This window comes from Schistocerca nitens, chromosome 6 (assembly GCF_023898315.1).
Source record: "Schistocerca nitens isolate TAMUIC-IGC-003100 chromosome 6, iqSchNite1.1, whole genome shotgun sequence".
Lineage (NCBI taxonomy): Eukaryota > Metazoa > Arthropoda > Insecta > Orthoptera > Acrididae > Schistocerca > Schistocerca nitens.
Genome location: NC_064619.1, coordinates 372,444,009 through 372,467,023, shown reverse-complemented (window position 1 = coordinate 372,467,023; position 23,015 = coordinate 372,444,009). Strand labels below are relative to the sequence as shown.

At 43.9% G+C, this 23,015-nt stretch overlaps 1 protein-coding gene across 1 annotated transcript in view; it reads left to right on the top strand.

Moving 5' to 3' along the window:
* The first annotated feature begins 11,968 nt into the window (after positions 1 to 11,968).
* LOC126262475 (uncharacterized) overlaps positions 11,969 to 23,015 on the top strand; it is a 505,580-nt gene continuing 494,533 nt past the window's right edge. The window contains exon 1 of the mRNA XM_049959139.1: positions 11,969 to 12,069. Coding sequence (XP_049815096.1) covers positions 11,985 to 12,069 — 85 coding nt within the window. The 5' untranslated portion in view covers positions 11,969 to 11,984. The remainder of the gene's footprint in view (positions 12,070 to 23,015) is intronic.

Below are 23,015 nucleotides of genomic sequence, written 5' to 3'. Positions count from 1 at the left end.
TTACGCGATCAAATAAATAAACCAAAAAAGGCCTATGCCTAAAAATACCTTAGCCCTTCAATTCAGAATGGCCTATACCGGCATTTAAAAAAGAAATTATTAATGACGTTAACGTTGCCTCATTATTTTCTGTCATTACCCAGGCAACGTAGGACATTACACAAAGAGATCAGTTAACTCAGATATTTAGATATGTTACAGTGGAAAGTGTTGTGACATGAAGATAGATGAAAACTTTTTAAGTCTTCGTGAAATAAAAGATCAAAGTGCATTAGGAACAGAAAAGGAAGTACTAAGTGCAGTGGATGAAAAGGGACTTTTTAACTAAATACTGTGATGAGGGTTATGATGGTTGTGCCAATATGTCAGGCATACATAAAGATATCAGAATGAGAATTCAACAGAGACAAAATACTGTAAAATATGTACATTGTGCAGTGCACACTGTAAGTCTAGCACTTAACGATGCTATATGTGGAATTCAAGAAATCCGGTCCTTTTACGACGCAGTAAAGTAGTATTCATACTTTTTTTGTGATCAAGAAGTGTCCATCATAATTGCTCAGATAGTGAAAATAAAAAAAAGACATTGCACATTTTAAAATCTGAATATCCCTTGTTGTAGCTAGAGTGTGTGTAACAGACTACGCTGAAATGTAAAAACGTTGAATTTAAGGCAGTGTATGAAAATATAAAAATATTGCATGTAAAAAGATTGAATTTCAAAATATTTTATATAAAACACCGTACGAAAATATATGAACATTGCTTGTACAAACATTACAAGACAACATAAAAAAACATCGTGCAGTACCCCCACACGTGTGAACTTAGAAATCGTTACCAGAGTCGGAGACCATCTAGATTCCAACATGCCGCTTAAGTCTCAATGTTGGTTCACTTAACACAATGGAAATAAGTTATCAGAAATTTGGCTCTAATATGAGATCCTAAGGTGGAGAATAGCTATATAATCAATTAATAACTATATTTTAAAAACAACTGATAGTGAAAATAAGGTTAAGAGAAGACTACCTGCTTAATACGAAATTCAAATCAAAATAAACTGGTGATTACTACAAAAGTTGGTATTTGTACACAAGAAAACCATCAGATTGTCAATTAATCAGCACAAGTATGACGTCCAGTGAAAGACAATGAATACAAGCTGCACATCGTATCAAAGATACGAATAAATCCTAAGAATCTGAATTTTAATAAGCAGTGGTTGGTTATCGAACTAAAATAAAAAGAACCCATCTTCGTAACTGGAATCTAACGTCACTGTGGCGTCGCTGTACCCTTATAAAATGTCAAATTCTCACCTAACGACCCAGTGCTGCACAATACACTCACCAATCTCTTGTCGTCTCGATGGACGAGAAGATGTAGGCCAGGACGAGAACCACACCATTCCAGAATCTGCGGATTGCGCTAAGTCGTCTGGATGATGTTGCAGCGCAGAACACCAGAATGATCAGTCCCTCAGCGATCGAACACGCGAAGTCGCCTCTAAGATCACCGGTCCAAGAACACTCGATCGTGCATCCCGCCATTCGACTCCCCCCGTTTGCGCTGGCACGGCAGCAAACACCAACCAGGAAAATGTTACTTTCTTCTGTCCAATGGCGTGAAACTGCCATATTTAATAATTTCCCCAGACGGATTATATCAAGTAGAGGGTCAGCCAGGCACACTCTCCTCTCAAAGTTTGTTGAGAAAATTTCCATCTAACGTCAAGAGGCGATAGACGAATCAGAGCATTTTCTTTTTTTGTAGAAGTCTGAATTCCTAAAACACCAAGCAAACGTGACGGGACTCCTCCAGGTTTCATCCCCACAACAGCAAGCCTGACCTGTTCAAGAATAGTGAGTTTTCTCCAGATGCTATGAGCTGGCGGGCCAGCCCTTAAAGTAAGACCCGCTAGCCAAGTACCTGACAGTAGCGTACGCCACGACACTAAAAATACCGTCCTTCTTTGAGTCACACGAGAGACCCACAAGCTTCACCCGAGTGTCTCCACCATCCACATAAGCCAGGGGCTTAACCCTCTGACTGGCGAACGGAATGCACCGTTATGCCCAGTGTTGTGTGCCTTGGTCCTTCCCCACCTTCTGAGGAAAGAGACTGCAACGTATCCGCGAATTCCCTCGACCGAAACGACAAGAGTTCAGACGCCGGCCGGAGTGGCCGAGCGGTTCTTTTCTAAAGGAATTTATGCACTTTGTAAGCGCTGGAGGAGTTGCATTGAGCGTGGGGGAGATTATGTTGAAAAGTGATACAGCTTTGTACAACTTCTGCACAGTAAATAATATTTAAAAAATATTTAAGGTTTTCATTTGACTCACCCTCGTATATTTATGCTCAGTGTCTAGTCCCTGCACTATCGCCGAACCTCTGTAGGTCTTTCTGTATTTTGCTTTAGTCTTCTGACATGGCAGCCTTCCCGTTGACAACAGAATCGTCCTCGGATAGACTGACAGATCTTCCGACATCATTCACCAGAAACACTATCTGAAGTATCCAGACACTTGTTAAAGGACATTAAAATGGGATGTGTGTACCCTTCGCCTTTATAACGGCTTTAACTCTGTTGGGTACACTTCTGGTGATGTGTATGTTTCTGAAGGAATGCCAGCCAATTCTTTTTCAAGAGCTTAAACCAGAAAGTAGTCATATGCGGAGAGCAGTCAATGTTCTACATCATCCGAAAGGTGTTCCGTTGGTTTCAAGTCAGGACTCTGGGCAGGCTGGCCCATTTGAGGGACGTAATTGTCCACAAATCATTGTCTTGACAAATGCTGCTTTATGACAGGGACAGAAACAGTCATTGTATCCGAACTTCTCCCCTGCTGTACGCGGCACACGATGCTGTAAAATGTGTCCGCGTGTAGCGTTCTCCTCATCGCAAGAAGGGGACCACACCCTAACCATGATTAAGACGCCTCAGTCCGCATCACCACCTCCTCCATAATCCACTGTTGGCCTCGCCCACGATGGCCCTAGCGTTCGCCGAACCCAAGCCAAGCTCCGTCCATCGAATCGCAACGGCATGCAACTCCCAATCGCTCGTTTCCAGTCATCAACTATTAAGTGGCGTCACCCTGTACATCACTTTAAGCGCCGCTTAGCACTGACTGCAGAAATGTGTGCGGCTTATGAGGAGCTGCTCGATCATTGTTCGTCGGTCTTTTTCATTCCCTAAACACAGTCATTATGCTAGAGGGACTGCTGGTAGTACTTTAGAACTCACGAGTGATTCCTTTCGCTAATTTTATGCGATTTCTTACAACCACATTTCTCAAGGTTCGACGATCTCTGTTGTCAGTACGCGGTTTGCCTGACTTTGGTTTAGCTATGGTTCTACCTTCGCGTTTTCACTTCATCACGAACAGTCACTTCGGCAGCTTTAGATGGCTTCGAACGCCTTTGGATTTGTTACGCCGGTGGCGTCCCGTGACGAGTCCACGTTCGAAGTAACTGAGCTCTCGTGATCAACCTATTCTGCTGTTACTGCATCCATACCTGCCAACTCTCCCGGTTTAGTCGGAAGACTGACGATTTTTCACTTTTACTCCCACCTCCCGATTATTCCATTATTTCTCCCGATTTTTACTACTCATCGCGAAACCGAAGATATTTGTTCTGAAAACCTGCCATTTCAGTTTCTTTTGTCAATGGTCGAAATTCGTTTGCCCATTAAAATCGACTCCTCTATACATGTCATAGAAATCAGGAGGTCTCGCACGATCTACATATCCTCTTTGAGTATTTCCATTTCTGTTCTTATGATCATTATATAGGGTGAACGTTAATAAAATCTACAAACTGCAGGGACGGATTTCTAACAGGAAATGGAAAAAAGGTTCAGCGAACATGTGTCCGGAAATGCATCGTTGCCACGATAAATGGTGCAGACGAATGACACATTCTCTGACCACATGTCTTGTATTCCTCGTGTGTTGCAAATGCATCGTTGCCACGATAAATGGTGCAGACGAATGACACATTCTCTGACCACATGTCTTGTATTCCTCGTGTGTTGCAAATGCATCGTTGCCACGATAAATGGTGCAGACGAATGACACATTCTCTGACCACATGTCTTGTATTCCTCGTGTGTTGCAGCCTATGTTATTGGCGCAGCGTGTTATAAGAAACAGAATGGTCCGGTATTCGTGTCGGGAACAACCCGAGATGGTGTTTGTGTGCGGCCAACCAGATGGAAACGGTCGAGGGGCAGCACGGCTATATAAAATCAGATATGCTCACAGACTCCAACCACATCACACAAATGTAGAGCCCTTTTTGGTCGTTTATGTGTTCAACGGTCTCAACGCACCTTGACCAGTTCACCACTTGTTGTAACCAGTGGTTCCTTCGTATTAACCCCTCAAAAACCCAGGCTATCATCATAGCCCGCACCACTACCTCCTTCCTTCTCCATGATTTCTACCTATCCATTTGTGATCGTCCCATACAGCTCACCCCCACCCTGAGATACCTTAGCCTCACCCTCGACCGTCATCTCACCTGGACCCCTCCTCTCCTGACCAACCAGCAGAAAAGCCGGCCGGTGTGGCCGTGCGGTTCTAGGCGCTTCAGTCTGGAACCGCGTGACCGCTACGGTCGCAGGTTCGAATCCTGCCTCGGGCATGGATGTGTGTGATGTCCTTAGGTTAGTTAGGTTTAAGTAGTTCTAAGTTCTAGAGGACTAATGACCTCAGAAGTTAAGTCCCATAGTGCTCAGAGCCATTTGAACCCACCTCTACCTCCTGAAACTCCTGTCTGGCCAGATATGGGGATTGCATCCTTCCACTATCCTCCACACCCACGAATCCCTCATGTGTCCTATCCTCTGTTATGCCAGCGTTGCCTGGATCCTTGCCGCCCCCCCCCCCCGCCCCACACACACACTTTTATAAGGCCCTCTGAATCCTACAATGCCACATGCTCCATTTTACCTTCTGTATTTGCCTTCCTCCCCCCACATGACTCCTGTATTACCTTATCCCCTTCTGCATCCTTTAAATTGTCGCACCTCTATCGCTGTATCACTCCTTCTCTCCACCTCTACACCCTCTATCTCCTTCATCAGGGCATTTTCCAGCACCTCCCCCTCCTGGATGTTGAACTTCGCAGTGACATCTACCCTTCCTACCAACTGTAGCCTGGCCTTCTCCCGCCCCTCGCCAGGGCCCCCTTTTTCCCCCACCCTCCTTCTCCCAGAGTGGATTTTCCTCCTACCCCCTTGAGTCTCTGCACCCCCTCCTTGGCTGTTTTCCTCTCCCATCCTTCCCCCATGACCCTCTTCGACGCACCCCCCACCTCATCCCCCCTTTCTCTCCCATCCTTCTCACCTCCTTTTCCCTTCTCCCTTGTCCCCCACCCCTGGCAGCTCGTCCTAGGTTTTTATCCATCATCAAGTGTGCTGCATTAGTGTTGTGTTCAGTGCCGTTATACAGTGTCATCATGTGATGTGGTTTCGATTGTGTGCTTCATCTGTATATAGTTGCTGTACATGATTGTTCTGTGCTACACCGTCCATTGCTTGGCTATTTTAATCGTTTTGTGACTCTTTATGCTCCTGCCGTACTTTGCCTGGTGTCTTTTAATCCTTACAGTGTGTGTGTGTGTTTTTTGTGTCAACTACTTTTTTAGATTTTTCCCTCTGATTTACAGTCAACGCTTTTGTATCCTTTCTTCTCTTATGTTCCACTTTTTTTTCTATGTTCTGCCATGTTTTCTTCTTTTACGGTTTTAAATGTCTTCCTGTCTACGTTTAATGTCTCTTGGCTGAAGAGCAGTGCCTATGCTGCTGCCATCCCACCCCAGATGGGGAACTGAAAATACAAGAAAGGAAAAAAAAATCGTTTGTGTGATCATGTTATCCCTCCTACCAACTCTGATCCTCACCTCCCGTCCCTACCTCTGTCCTATTCCCAGACTCCCTCTTACCCCTCCCTTCCATCCTGTTTCTTCCCCACCTACCCTCTCTTTGACTACCTTCTCTGACCCAAGTCCTTTTGCATTCCCCTCCTCAGCCTTCCCCACCCCTCTCGCATCTGCCCTGCCCCTTCCTTTATGTCTCTTCTCCCTCCATTGGCTTCCCCCCTTTTAGCTTTTTCCCGTCCTCCCCTTTTTTCCCCTCAGGTGTCCTGGTCCTCCCCCTCCCCCCATCTGCCTTAGTCTGTGGTGCGTCTATCTTCATGCCTACTCTTTAGTGCAGTGTTTAATGTGTGTTAAGTGTTGTGCATGTTTTTCGAGTGTTGCGAACAGAAACCATACTGTTGCTAGGTGTGATTTTTATCTCTTAACAGAAATCAGACTGTCGCCATTTTTTTTAATTGTCTGTTTGATTACTGTGTCTCTTAATTAGTGTCACGAACTCTTTGTTTTATATTTTTAATTTCCACAACTTTCTGCCATTTTATAGTTTAAAAAGTCACCTTTTTTATCTCCTGTTTTTATTGTTTATTTCTTCTTATTCTGCCCACTTCCTTGTACACCTCTGACGACGAGGCCGCTAGAACTTCCCCCTCACCGATCTCATTCATATAGACAGGGTGTGTAGGACACAACTAGGACTTAAACATACGGACTCTCAATCGTTTTCGAGAAGACTGAACTTCAAAACTGTAGGCATGCTTATACACTGTAGCGCAAAAAAAAAAAAAAAAAAAAAAAAAAAAAAAAAAATAGCCTGGTATAGGAATGCGTATTCAAAACAGAGATACGTAAACAGGCAGAATATGGCGTTTCAGCTGGCAACGGCTATATAAGACAAGTGTTTGGCGCAGTTGTCAGATCAGATCAGTTACTGTTGCTACAATAGCAGGTTATCAAAATTTAAGTGAGTTTGAACGTGGTGTTATACTTGGAGCACGAGCGGTGGGACACAGCATCTCCGAGGTAGCGATGGAGTGGGGATTTTCCCGTACGACCATTTCATGAGTATATTGTGAATATCAGGAACCCGGTAAAACATCAAACCTCCGACATCGCTGTGGCCGGAAAAAGACCCTGCAAGAAAGGGACGACGACAACTGAAGAGAATCGTTCAGCGTGACAGAAGTGAAACCCTTCCGCAAGTTGCTGCAGATTTCAGTGCTGGGCCATCAAAAAGCGTCAGTGTGCGAAACATTGATATTGGCTTTCGGAGCCGAAGGCCCACTAATGTACCATTGACGACTTCACGATACAAAGCTTTACTCCTCGTTTGCGCTCGTCAACACCGACACTGGACTGTTGATGACTAAAACATATTGCCTGGTCGGATGAGTTTCGTTCCAAATTGTATCGAGCAAATGGGCATGTACGAATATGGAGACAACCTCATGAATCCATAGACCCTGCATCTCAGCACGGGACTCTTCAAGCTGGTGGAGGCTCTGTAATGGTGTGGGGCGTGTGCAGTTGGAGTAATATGGCACCCCTGATACGTCTACACGGTATTAGGCAGGTGTACCAGTTTCTTTGGCTCTTCAGTGTATATTTTGAATGATCACAATTATTGAAGCAGTCCGCAGTCGAGCAAGGCCGGCCGGAGTGGCCATTCGGTTCTAGGCGATACAGTCTGGAACCGCGCGACCCCTACGGTTGCAGGTCCGAATCCTGCCTCGGGCATGGTTGTGTGTGATGTCCTTAGGTTAGTTAGGTTTAAGTAGTTCTAAGTTCTAGTGGACTGATGACCTCAGCAGTTAAGTCCCATAGTGCTCAGAGCCATTTGAACCATTTTTTTTAGTCGAGCAAGGAAGCTCGTCGTTTCATAAACGCGAGGTATATGGATCGAATCTCGTCGTTCTTGCTTTTTTTTCATTCCTGCGTAATTCGAAGAACATATTTATCATGACTGTGCAAATTATCAATATTAATGATTCATTTATTATTCACATAATATCTATCCTGGAGTAGAAAGAGGAAACATTTTTCGTAAGGAGATTGGAAATAAAAAAAAAGGTACCCGAGAGCATCTGATGAAATCAGTACAGTCATTTCATTTATATTATTGTACCTAGATTTATGGCAAGTATAATATGTGACCTAAGGAGAACTGCAGCAATCATTGCGATACTAATCGCAGAATCAGGAAAACATGATGTTGCAGTGTGTCAATTGCAAAAAAACCTGGTCTGCATTCATAAGCGGATCTCAGTCATCACACAATGTTGCAGTGTGCGACGCGTGTCGACGCATATCACCGAATATTGGTACAAACGACTGATATTGTACTGTTGATTGAATTTTTATGCTGTCTTCTCTTGAACCTGCCTCTCTATTCTGTTCGAAGATATACGCGCAATTTTATAGTCGTTTTATAAGGTTCTTCGCTTGCTTGCCAGAATAAACGTCGGGGTGCATTTGGGAGGGATTACTTTAATACTGCCTGCTGGGAGAGTAACGTGAGAGTGAAAAAAAGAAAGAAGTATCGAAAACCAGATACGGTCGAGGGGCCTCGCGGTTAGGAACTAACCGCTTACTCACTCAGGTGCGGACTCACTGAATGTTATCGGCCACAACAAGTGCAGGGTGACAATTATTGAACTATATGAAATAAAACCGTAATAACTTCTGAACGGTTTGCGTTACGACGTCCAAACTGCACTGCTGGCCGCGGGGTATGACAGGAATTGGTGTGCGCATGCATAGTTTGGCTTAGCGACGAAGGCTTCTTTCATTTGGATGGGTTCGTCAACAAGCAAAACTGGCACATTTGGGGGACTGAGAATCCGCATTTCGCGATCGAGAAGTGTCTTCACCCTCAACGGGTGACTGTGTGGTGTACAATGTCCAGTCACGGAATAATCGGTGCGGTATTCCTTGATGGCATATTGACTACTGAACGGCACAGGAAGGTTATGAAAGATGATTTCATCCCCATTATCCAAAGTGATCCTGAATTCCACAAGATGTGGTTCACACAAGACGGAGCTCAAACCCATCGAAGCGGGAGCGAGTTTGATGTCCTGAAGGAGCACTTTGGGGACCGCATTCTGGCTCTTAGGTACCCAGAGGCCACTGGCATGGGCCTCGATTGGCCAGCATATTCTCCGGATCTGAATATATGCTGTAACAACGACGACTCTGTACTATTGTACATATAAGTAATTCTTTTCATCTGATTTTACGATAAACTTGTGTAATTGATGTTATGATTTCATTTCTTTTTGTTTCACGCCATTATGTTAAGAAAACTGTAAATAAGTTTCAATGTGAATATTAATGTTTATGTCAAATGTCAAGTAATATTGTAATAGAACTGAAATGTAACAAATGTTGAAACTGTTGTAAGATGTTTAAAATTGTAACTGTGCGTCTGGTCCTTACGTAGGCAATGTGTTAGGATATGTCGAACGCAAAACCTCAGATGAATACTCGGTCTGTCAGGGAGCGGTAAAAGGTGGATGGCAGGCGAGCGCGGGAAAATGCGTGCGGGTACGGCACAACGGGCTCAGTAGTAGTTGGAGTTTGGCACTGGTTTCAGCAACACCTTCTGGAGCGAGGAAGACATAGCTTCACTGAGTCTCGGGTATGCCGTTCCAACGCCCACACAGCATGGCAAAATTCCATAGGCACTAAATGGAAAAGTATTGCGGCGCTAAGAAGAATTAAAGTGCCGATACATCAAGAGCCATAGCTGTGGTTGTATGTGTGCTCTGTGCCTCGCCATCTTGCCACCCGCCAACCGCCTCATCGATACTAGCAGGTTGAAACTTTTAGTGCTGTATTCGTATGGATCAGACAGTGAACTGTGTTTGGTTGGTGCAATAATAACCTAAATTTTACCAGAACTTTTCCATCATTTAATTATCCTCACAACTAACCTAGACAGGGTCCTTTCGAAACGTTGTGCAATCCGAGTGTCCCGAAATGAAGCCGGCCGGTGTGGCCGTGCGTTTCTAGGCGCTTCAGTCTGGAACCGCGTGACTGCTACGGTCGCAGGTTCGAATCCTGCCTCGGGCATGGATGTGTGTGATGTCCTTAGGTTAGTTCGGTTTAAGTAGTTCTAAGTTCTAGGGGACTGATGACCTAAGATGTTAAGTCCCATAGTGCTCAGAGCCATTTGAACCATTTGAACCCGAAATGAATATTAAAAGTTGTGTTAATAATAATTATTTGCAGAACTAGCTATATTAGAATGGTGTTTAAAGAAATGTTTTGTTAATGAACCAGTAAATGAATAGCGAAGGTCTAACGAAATCGAAAGATAACTTTAGTATTGATATAGTAATGAAGTTTATTATTTTGAGACAGATTTAAAGGCATTTAAATGAGCAGTAAATAAGATGAAAAGAGTAGTAACTTATATACTGGAAATCTTGAATGAATAATAAATATTCAGTAATCATTTTTTTAAATACAGCGATCATAACAGTTTCAGGGTCCCCCCTTCATTCATTTGAATTCTGAAGTGTTCTAAATTGGTCTGACCAGCAAAAGTTAAAGCCACTGTAAAAGTCAAAATTTATCAGTGTTCTATCTTTGTCAAAATTGACATTTTGTGTGTGGCATGAAAGCACAATTCCTAGGGTAGCCTATGCCCGATTTTAATCAGATTAATAGACAGTATAAAGTTTTGTAGTAAACATTATAGTGTAGTGTTAAGTATTCGTGATTTTCCATATCAGTACAGAACGTGAAACTATCAGTTCAATAGATTTTCTGGTTCTAAAATTCTACTATATTATGCAGTGTTACAACTTGTTGTTTTGCTTGAATATATACCATGTACAGGGAAGAAACTCAGTTAATGCCTAATTAGTCTGGCGACCGTATTATTGTAACAATGGTAGCATCTTCTGGTTTGCTTTTGATCCAGCCTGACGTGTGATTGCATTTCGAACTTGCTTGACGTATCATTGTTATTACAGAGTGGATGTAAGTCTGATTTGCCACCATTCAGGTACAAGTGGTCGATATCTATGCGAAAATCCTTTCTCATAAGGTGAATCCCGCTCACTTACCATAGCACAGGCTTTAACGAGTACTGTGTCAGGGTTTACAATGCGACTCCTTTTTATGGGGCTTTAAAGACAAGGTGTACAGCAATAACCCCAAAAGCATTTATCAATTGAAGACATAAAGTCTGTGTATGAGTCCGCGATCATTTTCTTAAGCGCTTTTATTTTCACTAGTCCGTCTTGATCACATAGATTTCTTTACACTTTATGACCGGTTTCGGCTTATCGCCATCTTCAGATCGTTAAAATATTCTGGTGTAAATCATCGTCAAGTTATACATGTGCGTCACATGTTTAACTTGACGATGATTTATATCAGAATATTCTAACGATCTGAAGATGGCGATAAGCCGAAACCGGTCATAAAGTGTAAAGAAATCTATGTGATCAAGACGGACTTGTGAAAATAAAATTGCCCAAAAGCATTGGTGAGCTGAAAACAGCCATTCAGGAGGTCAGCGACAGAATCGATGTTTCTACACCTCAGCGGGTCATGCAGAATTTCATTTTCGTCTGCGCCTTGTCATCGCCGATGATGGCAGGCATATCGAACATATCATAACCTAAGTGCAAATGTTTGTTGTGACGTTTACATGTAGAATAAAGTGTATGTTCGCTGTAGTCTGTAAGTAATTTACGTTTTTTTCATTTTTATCATATAGTTCAATAATCGTCACGCTGTATTTCATCCGGCCTAAAATTTTCACGTTTGCTTTTCTCGAAAACGCTTGACAGTTGCGTCTTCCTGTTTACTTATGTCCTAATCGTGCCCTGGACATCTTGTCAATATGAATCAGACCGGTGACTGGAAGTTGGTACGGTCCCCTTGCGAGCTGCAGACGGCGGGTGCGGCGGTGCAGGAACGCAGGCGGCAACCTGCTACGCGGAGAGAGGCGGCCGCGGCCGCGGTTGGCGCCGGCGACGTATCGAACGGCGGCACTGAGCGGCGCTGCGCTCGGCGTGGGTCCGCAGCTGGGTGCAGGCGGCGGGCAGTCGCGCGCCAGCTGCCGCCCGCGGCGCACCATGGCGCCGCCGCACGGACCAGCGCGCTGGCTGCCCGTCCTCGTGCCGCTGCTCGCCGCCGCCACCGCCGCGCACGCCTACGTCGGTGAGTCCGCTCTATGCTGCCCAGGCTCTCTCGTGGCTGTAGGCGTACCACTGTCTACAGAGGCCAATTTGTTTGGGAGGCGTACTGTCATCGCCCAGTGCAGTGCTGACAATGCTAGTTTTACTAATTGACGCTGGTGCATTTCTTAATTGAGTATGAGACGAGTTATTAAATATTAAGTGTTATTAAAAATGAAATAAATGTTGACGGTAAGTAGCTAGTGGAAAGACGATGAAAAGAAGTATATTAATCAGTGAGGTTACACACAGTACATAAAGTTTGTCGGGTTGCTCTGCAACTACAATTGATCTGAAGATGTTAGAAGTTAGTTAAAGAACTCAGAGAAATAAAAAGAAAGTTGTGTTCGGTTTATAGTGGCTCAAATGGTAAGGCTAACTATTGCGCGTGACATAAGAAACAGCGATTGTCGTATAGCATGTTTCAACTAATTTTCATGCAGAGATTTCCAAAACAGAACTAATTAGATTGGAAATAGTATTGTGAAGGTGATGATGACAACGAGTTCGAACCGAAGCTTGTTAGGACTGAAATTTTTCTCTTATTGCAATTTCCTGAAAGACATTAATGCTGCCTTCAGATCATGAACGTTAATGCTACTACCATTGTTATTATACGCTATCGTTATGCTCTCGTTCGTAAATTTCAACGTCCTTTTTTTTTTTCTAGATGCGTCTGATGATGAGTTCATAGACCGAAACCGGAAATAAAATAAAGCAAAATTTTTCGGATCGAAGACTCTTTTGAATTCCACAGATAATAAACAGTGGCTAAATTTGGATATAAAACCTTGTGAGTTTTTGAATATGGACCACCTACATACCACCATTTATTAAGTAACAATAAACAGCAACCAAACTGCATAAAAAACCGAAACACGGACACAGTATTGGTACTGGATGTGCAATCACAGCTCTTAATCCTCTCTTGTTTACCTATACCTGAATTCTTCATCTCATGTCGTATAATTTCCTATTACCGTTACTTAAGTTTGCGACCGCTAATAACCATTGAAATATAGCAAGAAAGGAGTGAGAACCTCACGTGAACCAACTGTAAAAATTCCTCCTCATATGCATTTCGTTCGTCTCTTGAAGAGCCACCCCTTTCTCGAGTACCGGCACTACCGTGTCAACAATGAAATTGCTATGGTTGTGCGCCGACTGCTCTTGAGCTCAGACAAAGTACAACTGACAGCTTTTAGCTCGTTCAAATCAGACATTTTATAAGTGGCGTTTAATGCTTTCGTTTGCCATTTTTGTACTGTTGATATGCTACCTTGGTATTTGGTAAAGCACTCTATCTTTTCAGTTCAATAAAAGTCTTATAAATATCTGAAATTCTCGTTTGCTTCTCCAGTATGTGGTTCAGAATCCCATTAACATGTATTTGTGATAATCCTGCAGGCTGTGAATTAAATTACTTCACACAAATAAACCTACGTGTTCCCATCTCTCGCCATATGAGGTTACGTAATACAACCAGGAGCACTCTCGAACATGATCGTTCGGATGCTCCACGTGCTCTGGTGTACGGAGTCACAACGTTACTTTGGCGTAATGACCGTCAGATCTCTGAATACGGTTCTCTCACCCGTCCACGTTATTGCGGTACTGTAGTTCTTCCCCATGTGTGTCTTTTCCGGGATCCATTTAGCCCTGGCTTAATTTTTATGTATTGTGTTCTGCTCACTCGTCTAACATAGGGTGCCTAGGAAGCTGTTTCCTCGGTTCGCTAGACAACAATTCAAGCAAATCGCATTAATGGGGTTTACTGCAGTAAGTTAAACTCATAATACTTAACTCTGCCTATACACACACGTGTGTCTTAAGCAAATGGCTACATGCAAATAATCGATGTCATGCGGTATAGACAATTTCATTGCAAGCAAAACAATACAGTTCGTAAGTCACTGCTGTAGCGTTTGTATGACGGCTCGTCTCCCACTCCGGCCGCCGCTTTTTTTTTTTTTTTTTTTTTTTTTTTTGCTATACAGGGTGGCCAAATATCTCACGAAATAAGGATCAAACGAAAAAACTACAAGGAACGAAACTCGTCTAGCTTGAAGGGGGAAACCAGATGGCGCTATGGTTGGCCCGCTGCCACAGGTCAAACGGATATCAACGGCGTTTCTCTAAATAGGAACCCCTATTTTTATTACATATTCGTGTAGTACGTAAAGAAATATGAATGTTTTAGTTGGAGCACTTTTTTCGCTTTGTGATAGATGGCACTGTAATATTCACAAACGTATAAGTACGTGGTAACACGTAACATTCTACCAGTGCGGACGGTATTTGCTTCGTGATACATTACCCGTGTTAAAATGGACCGTTTACCAATTGCGGAAAAGGTCGATATCGTGTTGATGTATGGCTATTGTGATCAAAATGCCCAACGAGCGTGTGCTATGTATGCTGCTCGGTATCCTGGACGACATCATCCAAGTGTCCGGACCCTTCGCCGGATACTTAGGTTATTTAAGGAAACAGGAAGTGTTCAGTCGCCTGCAACAAATGATGATGCCCAATTAGGTGTTTTAGCCGCTGTCGGGGCTAATCCGCACATCAGTAGCAGACAAGTTGTGCGAGAATCGGGAATCTCAAAAACCTATTTAGCGACGAAGCGTCATTCACCAGCAGCGGTAACGTAAACCGGCATAATTTGCACTATTGGGCAACGGAAAATCCACGATGGCTGCGACAAGTGGAACATCAGGGACCTTGGCGGGTTAATGTGTGGTGCGGCATTATGAGAAGAAGAATAATTGGCCCCCATTTTATCGATGGCAATCTAAATGGTGCAACGTATGCTGATTTCCTACTTAATGTTCTACCGATGTTACTACAAGATGTTTCACTGTATGACAGAAGGGCTATGTACTTCCAACATGATGGACGTCCGGCACATAGCTCGCGTGCGGTTGAAGCGGTATTGAATAGAATATTTCATGACAGGTGGATTGGTAGTCGAAGCACCATACCATGGCCCGCACGTCCACCGGGACTGACGTCCCCGTATTTCTTTCTGTGGGGAAAGTTGAAGGATATTTGCTATCGTGATCCACCGAGAACTCCTGACAACATACGTAAGCTCATTGTCAATGCATGTGCGAACCTTACGGAAGGCGAACTACTCGCTGTTGAGAGGAATGTCGTTAAACGTATTGCCAAATGCATTGATGTTGACGGACATCATTTTGAGCATTTATTGCATTAATGTGGTATTTACAGGTAATCACACTGTAACAGCATGCTTTCTCAGAAATAATAAGTTCACAAAGGTACATGTATCACATTGGAACAACCGAAATAAAATGTACAAACGTACCTACGTTCCGTATTTTAATTTAAAAATACTACCTGTTACCAACTGTTTGACTAAAATTGTGAACCATATGTCTGTGACTATTACAGCGCCATCTATCACAAAGCGAAGAAAGTGGTCCAACTAAAACATTCATATTTCTGTACTTACTACACGAATATGTAATAAAAAATGAGGGTTCCTATTAAAAAAAACGCCGTTGATATCCGTTTGACCTATGGCAGCGCCATCTAGCGGGCCAACCATAGCGCCATCTGGTTTCCCCCTTCAAGCTAGACAAGTTTCGTTCTTTGTAGTTTTTTCGTTTGACGCTTATTTCGTGAGATATTTGGCCCGGACACGATCAATGGATCACCCTGTATATATAGGGTCACCGGTGGCTCACGGTCTTATAGTTTTGCTGAATGGTCATTGTGTTCCATTCGACTATGATGCCATTCCAAAGACATCACCGGAGTGCACGTTGAAGGTGTGGCGGTGGGACTTGAAGTCCCATACCACCCTCCGGCGGTGGAAGTCCAGGTTTCAGGCACGAGGTAACATAAATACTAACTACTTTACGTATCAACATTGGAGCCGCAGCTAGGCTGCGCGGCGCTTATATTGTCTCCGTGTAGAGGCCGCACATGTCTTGGTGTCGTCGTAGGGAGGGGTTCGTCAGCGTACTATTGCCTGACCTCTCACATCCGCGTCTGCTCTTCCGTTCTTGATCGTCGTGCCAGCGCTTATCGTTAAGCCGGAACATCATGGATGACAATGCGCGATCGTATGGGATAGCTCCTGTGGAGGAGCTCTTTGAACAAGAGGCTGTTCGGCGAATGGATTGGTCTGCCCGTTCTCTCGACTCAGATTCCATAGAGCACGTGCGGGATGTGTTGGGAGACATATTACAGCGCGTCCACATGCACCAACGACCCTCCAGCAGTTGCGACTCGCCCTGGTGTAGGAATGGAACGCCCTACGACGAGAACTCCGTACCAACCACGTCTCCAGCATGGCAGCTCACTGCCATCTGTGGTGACCACGCACCCTAATAAGAACAATGTCTCGCCTTTTTAATGTCCAGGGGACTATCACGAATCGCGGTGACTTCAGTGTATTTATTGTTTTTTGGACAAAAGTGCCATTTCTGTTCGTCTGCGTATTTCCTTGTTGCCTTCTCTGCTATACCGTAGCACTTCTTTCTGAGTATGTCCCAAGTTTAATCGAGCTGTGTTACTTGGCATGCGAAAGTTACTTCTGTCCTAAAGTTTTGCACAACAGTGTATTTTAAGACATCGCAATGTCTTTAAAACAGTGTGTCGTTCCATTTAGAAGAAAGAATGTTTCTGCAATATCTTCGTAAAAAATAACAAAGGCAAGTGTTAATCCTGGAGAAAAATACTTTCCCCTTTCCATGCAATGAGTTCTTTGTAACCACGTTTACATATCTCAAACCTTTGTTGACAAATTTCACGTACATAGACATAATAACCTGCAGACTCACATTTGAATCAAATTAAAAAAAGTAGCTGATTCTGGAAGAAGACGGGCATGTGAGCAGTGTGTCATACGGCGTTTTCGGCAGGTAATACTGATATAAATTCTTGATAAGCACAGTGCCACCTGTTGGAAACTCTAAATGAGGTATTGCTATACGAATCGGACTGTTGCACCAAAATCTTACTGTACTGCCTTCATTTCGCATTTTAAGTGTAATTTTTCTTGGTTCTCCCGAACTAAATTTCCTTATACGTTTTCGAGCAAACGAAAACTGCTGCAAGCAAAGTTCGACTATGCTTGAGATGGTGTAGTGTTTCAAATGCTTCCGTCTTGAGTGGGTACTGACTGGACCTGAGGGTTATCAGGCGAGCTCGCTCGTGGCGCCGAGCTGAATGGACATTTATCGTGAACTCGTTACGTAACTAAGCGGATAACAGTATCGCAACTGAAATGTTACTCCAGTTCCTCCTTTTATTTGCTATTTGTTACGTGTAGTCAGCAATCCTCAGCTCACTAGGGAATCGCTCTGCCATTTACAAGGCGTAAATACAATAAAATTGTTGTACATGGCGATTAAACAGTATACTGAAACTCTATTATGGTAACCACATACTGAAAACAGCATTACTAATAGTTAATAATATTCTGCGAAAGTTGTCAATTGATCGTCATCACAAAAATACGAGAGGCATTCAGTAAGTAATGCGACACGATTTTTGCTCTGTCGATTTCCATTGAAAAACTATGGAATTTGTTGTGGGACATAGTGGAATATTCCCGCTTAAGCTTCTACAGTTTCATGAAGTTTTCGGAAGTTACCGGGCCTTCAAAATGACGTCTGTAACGGAGGCGCGTTCCGAACAGAAAGCTGTCATTGAGCTTTTTGGCGGAAAACCATAGTATCGCAGATATTCATAGGCGTTTGCAGAACGTCTACGGAGACCTGGCAGTGAACAAAAACACGGTGAATCTTTGGCGGGGCGTCTGTCATCATCGTAACAAAGTCGCCCAAACTTGTCCCATCTTCCACGTGCCGGCCGGCCGCACGCAGCTGTGCTCCCGCAGTGTTGGAACGTGCAGAAATGATTGTTACAATTATTTGTCGAACATCGTCACAGATGATGAACCATAGTTTCATCACTTCGAACCAGATACAAAATGGCGATCCATCGGGTAGCGCCACACCACCTCTCCTACGAAGAAAAAGTTCAAAGCACACCCTCAGCCGATAAAATCATGGTGACCGTCTTCTGGCACTTTGAAGGGATCATTGTGTTTGACGCCCACCTTCATGATACAAACGATCAATTCTGAAGTGTATTGTGGTACCCACAGAAAACTGAAGAAACAACTTGTTCATCGCTACAAAAACTCAAACAAACTTCTCCTCCTCCATACATGAGAACTTAATGCCTCATACAAGTCTGTGCATCCGAGAGGAGCTCACAAAACTTCCCTGGACTGTTCTTCTTCATCCACCTTACAGCCCGGATCTCGCACCTTCCGACTTCCATCTTTCTGTCTCAATGACGGATGCACTCCGTGCGAAACAGTGCGTGGATGATGGGAAGGTTATTGATGATGCAAGATGTTGGCTCCGATGTGGACGAGGAGAGTGGCACCAAGCGGGCATATAGGCCCAATAAGGTGACGTAGGGCCGTCGCGTTGAAACGAGATTATGTTGAAAAATTATGCTTTGTGGCCAAAAATGTGGTGAATAATATGGTGACCCGGAACCCTGCTTTAAAAAAAAGTTGCGTAATTACTGAATGCCCCTTGTATATGTATATAAAATTTCACGACTAATTTCTGTAGTTACTGACAAGCTTCGAACTGAGATTAAGAGTGAACTACACATGTTAGGTACCCATTTTATTAAATCAAAGCCTCTCCACCAGCAATCAAACACAAGAGAAACAACGTCAGAACGATAATCTCGTGAAACTTATTCACTTTTTATGTCCGCGACCACGTATGATCCCTAACGCTGTCATTAGACATTCCTTACGCTCGCTATAAAAGGAACGAAAATTAAGGTTTACTGTACCGCCGATGTCAGTAGAGGCTGAACCAAGCTCGTACTGGCTCAAAGAAAAATTTTCAAATGTGTGTGAAATCTTATGGGACTTAATTGCTAAGGTCATCAGTTGCTAAGCTTACACACTACGTAACCTAAATTATCCTAAGGACAAACACGCACACCCATGCCCGAGGGAGGACTCGAACCTCCGCCTGGACCAGCCGCACAGTCTATGACTGCAGCGGCAAGACCGCTCGGCTAATTCCGCGCGGCCTGGCTCAAAGATGGAAGAAGAAATCCACTGGTTCCTTCCTCGTTTTTGCCTTGAGTGCAGCCGGCCGCGGTGGTCTAGCGGTTCTAGGCGCTCAGTCAGGAACCGCGAGACTGCTACGGTCGCAGGTTCGAATCCTGCCTCGGGCATGGATGTGTGTGATGTCCTTAGGTTAGTTAGGTTTAAGTAGTTCTAAGTTCTAGGGGACTTATGACCACAGATGTTGAGTCCCATAGTGCTCAGAGCCATTTGAACCATTTTTTTTGCCTTGAGTGCCTTAGGCAGGGGACGAAGACCTAAATCTAGGTGGGAGGACGGGGATCTGAACAACCGTTCTCAAGAATTCGATTCCAGTGTGTAATCCAAAGCACAACCTCGGTAAGTACACTCGCTGTAGCAGAAATGTGTGATTCTCTATACTGGCTTAATATCTTACGCGTCAAACTGCAAGCCGTACGCAACACACGATTTCGTCCCACTCCACAAGGACGCGGCATGCAAAATAGTGCAAAGGAATTAAGCTTAGCTTAACAACATTTTAACGTAATACAACGAAAGTAACAGAACTGTTTTTTTACTATTCTTGACTGTAGCTGACCAAATTTAACTATTAGTAGTTACACATAATCATAGGCCTATAGGATGTAGTCAGTTTGTAGTAGAATTACAGAACGTATTTTACACTCACGTATTACAATATTTTTAGGGAGCGAAAAATTTATAAGGGGAGATCAAGAAATTTCCGTTCTAAGGCCATACAGTCCAGAATCGGTATGCCAGTGAGACAATATCGTCATGAGCATTGAGACAATCATCACTTAGAAGCACCATGCCGAATATGCCCAATTGGTAAAACATCGTGTCCTGCTGCATGTAGAAGTTCGTAACTGCGTGCTGCTCATTCTTGTCCGACAGGAATCGTCGACCCTTCAAAGTCTTTTTCAGGTAAGGCGTGACAATCTCATAGGGAGAGATGAGGACTACAGGGCGTGTGTTCGAATGTCTCCCGCTTGAGTTGGCGTAACTTTTGCTTTACAAACATTTGCGGTATGAGAACGTGCTGTGTTATCATGAAGCAGCAGCACCCAGAACGGTACTTGGCGCACCATGCACAATGGTGGTTTTGGCCAGACGTGCTGTCCCATACACATACATCATTCTCCGATGGATGTCTACCGGTCTTTGTCCTTTGGCAGCCAAGAAAAGAATAGCAGCAGCTTGGTTTTGTCTGGACTAATTTCGTAATAATGGCTCCATGGTTTACGTTTCTGCATTTACCGCACATCTGTCGGAAAGACACGAATGCCACACTGATTCCCTACCTACATGTAGGTGCTTATACACCCGCATCCCAGTCGCGCTACGTTGCGCATACACTGCAGCAACGCCCTCAGTCAGAAAAAAAGTTTGGACCGCCCCTATATCTATAAAAATCGACATGGATTCTGGAAACGGAGGCCTTGCGAAACATCTCCCGCTGTGTTCGGCCATGAAATCCAGAGCGCTTTAGACATCGACGTCCCGGTTGATGCCGTGTTCTTTGGCTTCCGAAAGGCATCCGGTACAGTCGTTGTAGCCGGCCGAAGTGGCCGCGCGGTTCTGGCGCTGCAGTCTGGAACCGCGAGACCGCTACGGTCGCAGGTTCGAATCCTGCCTCGGGCATGGATGTGTGTGATGTCCTTAGGTTAGTTAGGTTTAACTAGTTCTAAGTTCTAGGGGACTAATGACCTCAGCAGTTGAGTCCCATAGTGCTCAGAGCCCCCTTTGAACAGTCGTTGTATGAACAGATTACGAGCTTCTCAAGTATAGGAGCCGATTTCAGAATGGGGTCATAACTTCCTAGAAGATGGAACTCGGCAGATGTAATATCAAGAGTTCCACAAGGAAGCGTGATAGGACCGTCACTGTTTACAACATATGTTAATGAACTAGAGGGAAGCTCCAGAAGGCTATTTACCGACGATGGTGTTGGCTGTAGTAAGACTGTGGCGCTGAAACACTCGCGAATTGCGGGAAGACCTGCGGAGGATGTATGACTGGAGCAGCGACTGGCAGTTAACCCTGAAAGTAAATAAATGTAACGTATTGTACATAAACATGCTAAGAGTCTATTACGTTTCGATTACATTGTTGGCGAAAAATTCCGTGGAAACAATAACAACCATAAGCACCTACGAGCTACCGTCATAGTAGATTGACCAGACAAAAGAAATCGTAGAACAAGAAAACATTCTGTAATTCATTGGGAGAATATTACGGGAAAAATCCACGAAATAAATGGCTTCAAAGACTATTGTTTTATTACTGTGTATTTCTCATCTGCCTGCGACCAAGCTGAATTGATAGAATGGACAGATGAGATCCAACAAAGAGCGGCAAATTTAACCACGAGATCGTAGGGGCGAGAGCGTTACGGAAATGCTCAATAAACTCCTGTGGCAAACAAAAGAGTCGCTGATAGCTTTTCAGTAAACTGAAGAGCTGACAGTCGAGTCTCCACTCCTTCTGCCCACTTGAATCACAAGCAGATCCTACAGGTGTTTCAGAATATTATACAGACCCTTTCACAGAGTGCCGTTTACATCAGTGGTGATACTGGAGTGTAGTAACAGCCGCAAGGAGGGAGGGCGTATTTTTCACTAGATGCGTTAACACTGCACGGGACAGAAAAGAGCAAATAATAAAACTAATGCAGGAAACGAACAGGAAAATATATCACTGAACGCTGCGCTCCACTGCTAGACGAGGAACTGTTTCCTAGTGTTTCTGTACGGCAGTTGTAACGTTCTTCCGGGAAACGCCACTTCCCCACCATACGCACTTCTCGATAACAGACAATATCTGAGAGATTTGCTGTTGACATTAAGAGGCGTACATCTCAAGAAGAGACAGCTATCGTATTACTTCCTCCAATGCACACCTCGCGAAATGAGCACGACGACAAAGAGAAATTAAAGCTTATTCGAAGGTCTATAGACAGTCGTCTTCCCAAGCACTGTTCAGGGGCGTACATGGGAGAAAAGGAAAGACAATGTTACCAGAAGTCTTCTCCGCCACACTCCGTAAGTTGACTTGTGGGGTATATTGTGGATAAAATTATTACTAAATTATGTCACTAAGACTGGTCATCAGGCACTTAGTCGTCTACAGCGCTACCTACACGAGAGGAGTGAATCAGGCGTAGAACTATCAACATGGTTCCGCAGTTTGGTAGTTCCGTCAGAATCTCCTATATACGAGTTAACAAAACTTCATCTATAACAGTTGTTTAATGGCTGTAGTCTTTCAGTTAGCGATCCTTAAAAACGAGATGGATACCGGCAGTGAAATAGAAGTGTCATTATGGTGTTTCGTGCAACAGTGAGATAATCAGCAAACGTGCGTAATGTTGGTTTCATGAGTACAAACATTGCGGAAGGTAGTTAACTTTTCTAGACCTAAAACGTTATGGCTGCTCCAGTTCAAACAGTGACTGAAGTTTAGTTTCGACACGATTTTAGTCTTTACACGAGGAATACTTTGCATTTAGGGAGTCTCTGCTATTTTTAAACGACGTCTCGCTCAGGTGAACAAAATTGATAGACTCCAACCAGTCCAGATAGCAGTACGAGGAAGACCTCTTGTCCGCAGCACCAAACTAAAACGAAAATCTCGGTCTTTCAGTCGTTCTGAGTACGAAAAGAGTCTTCAAACCGGCTGGGTATCAGGAAACATAGGAGCTATCAGTTACTGAGGGAAAACATGAGAAATGACAGCTGTGGCTTTGGCAATACACCCAGTATAGAATACGTCTGAGCTGATATTATAAGACGACGGGAACCATGAAC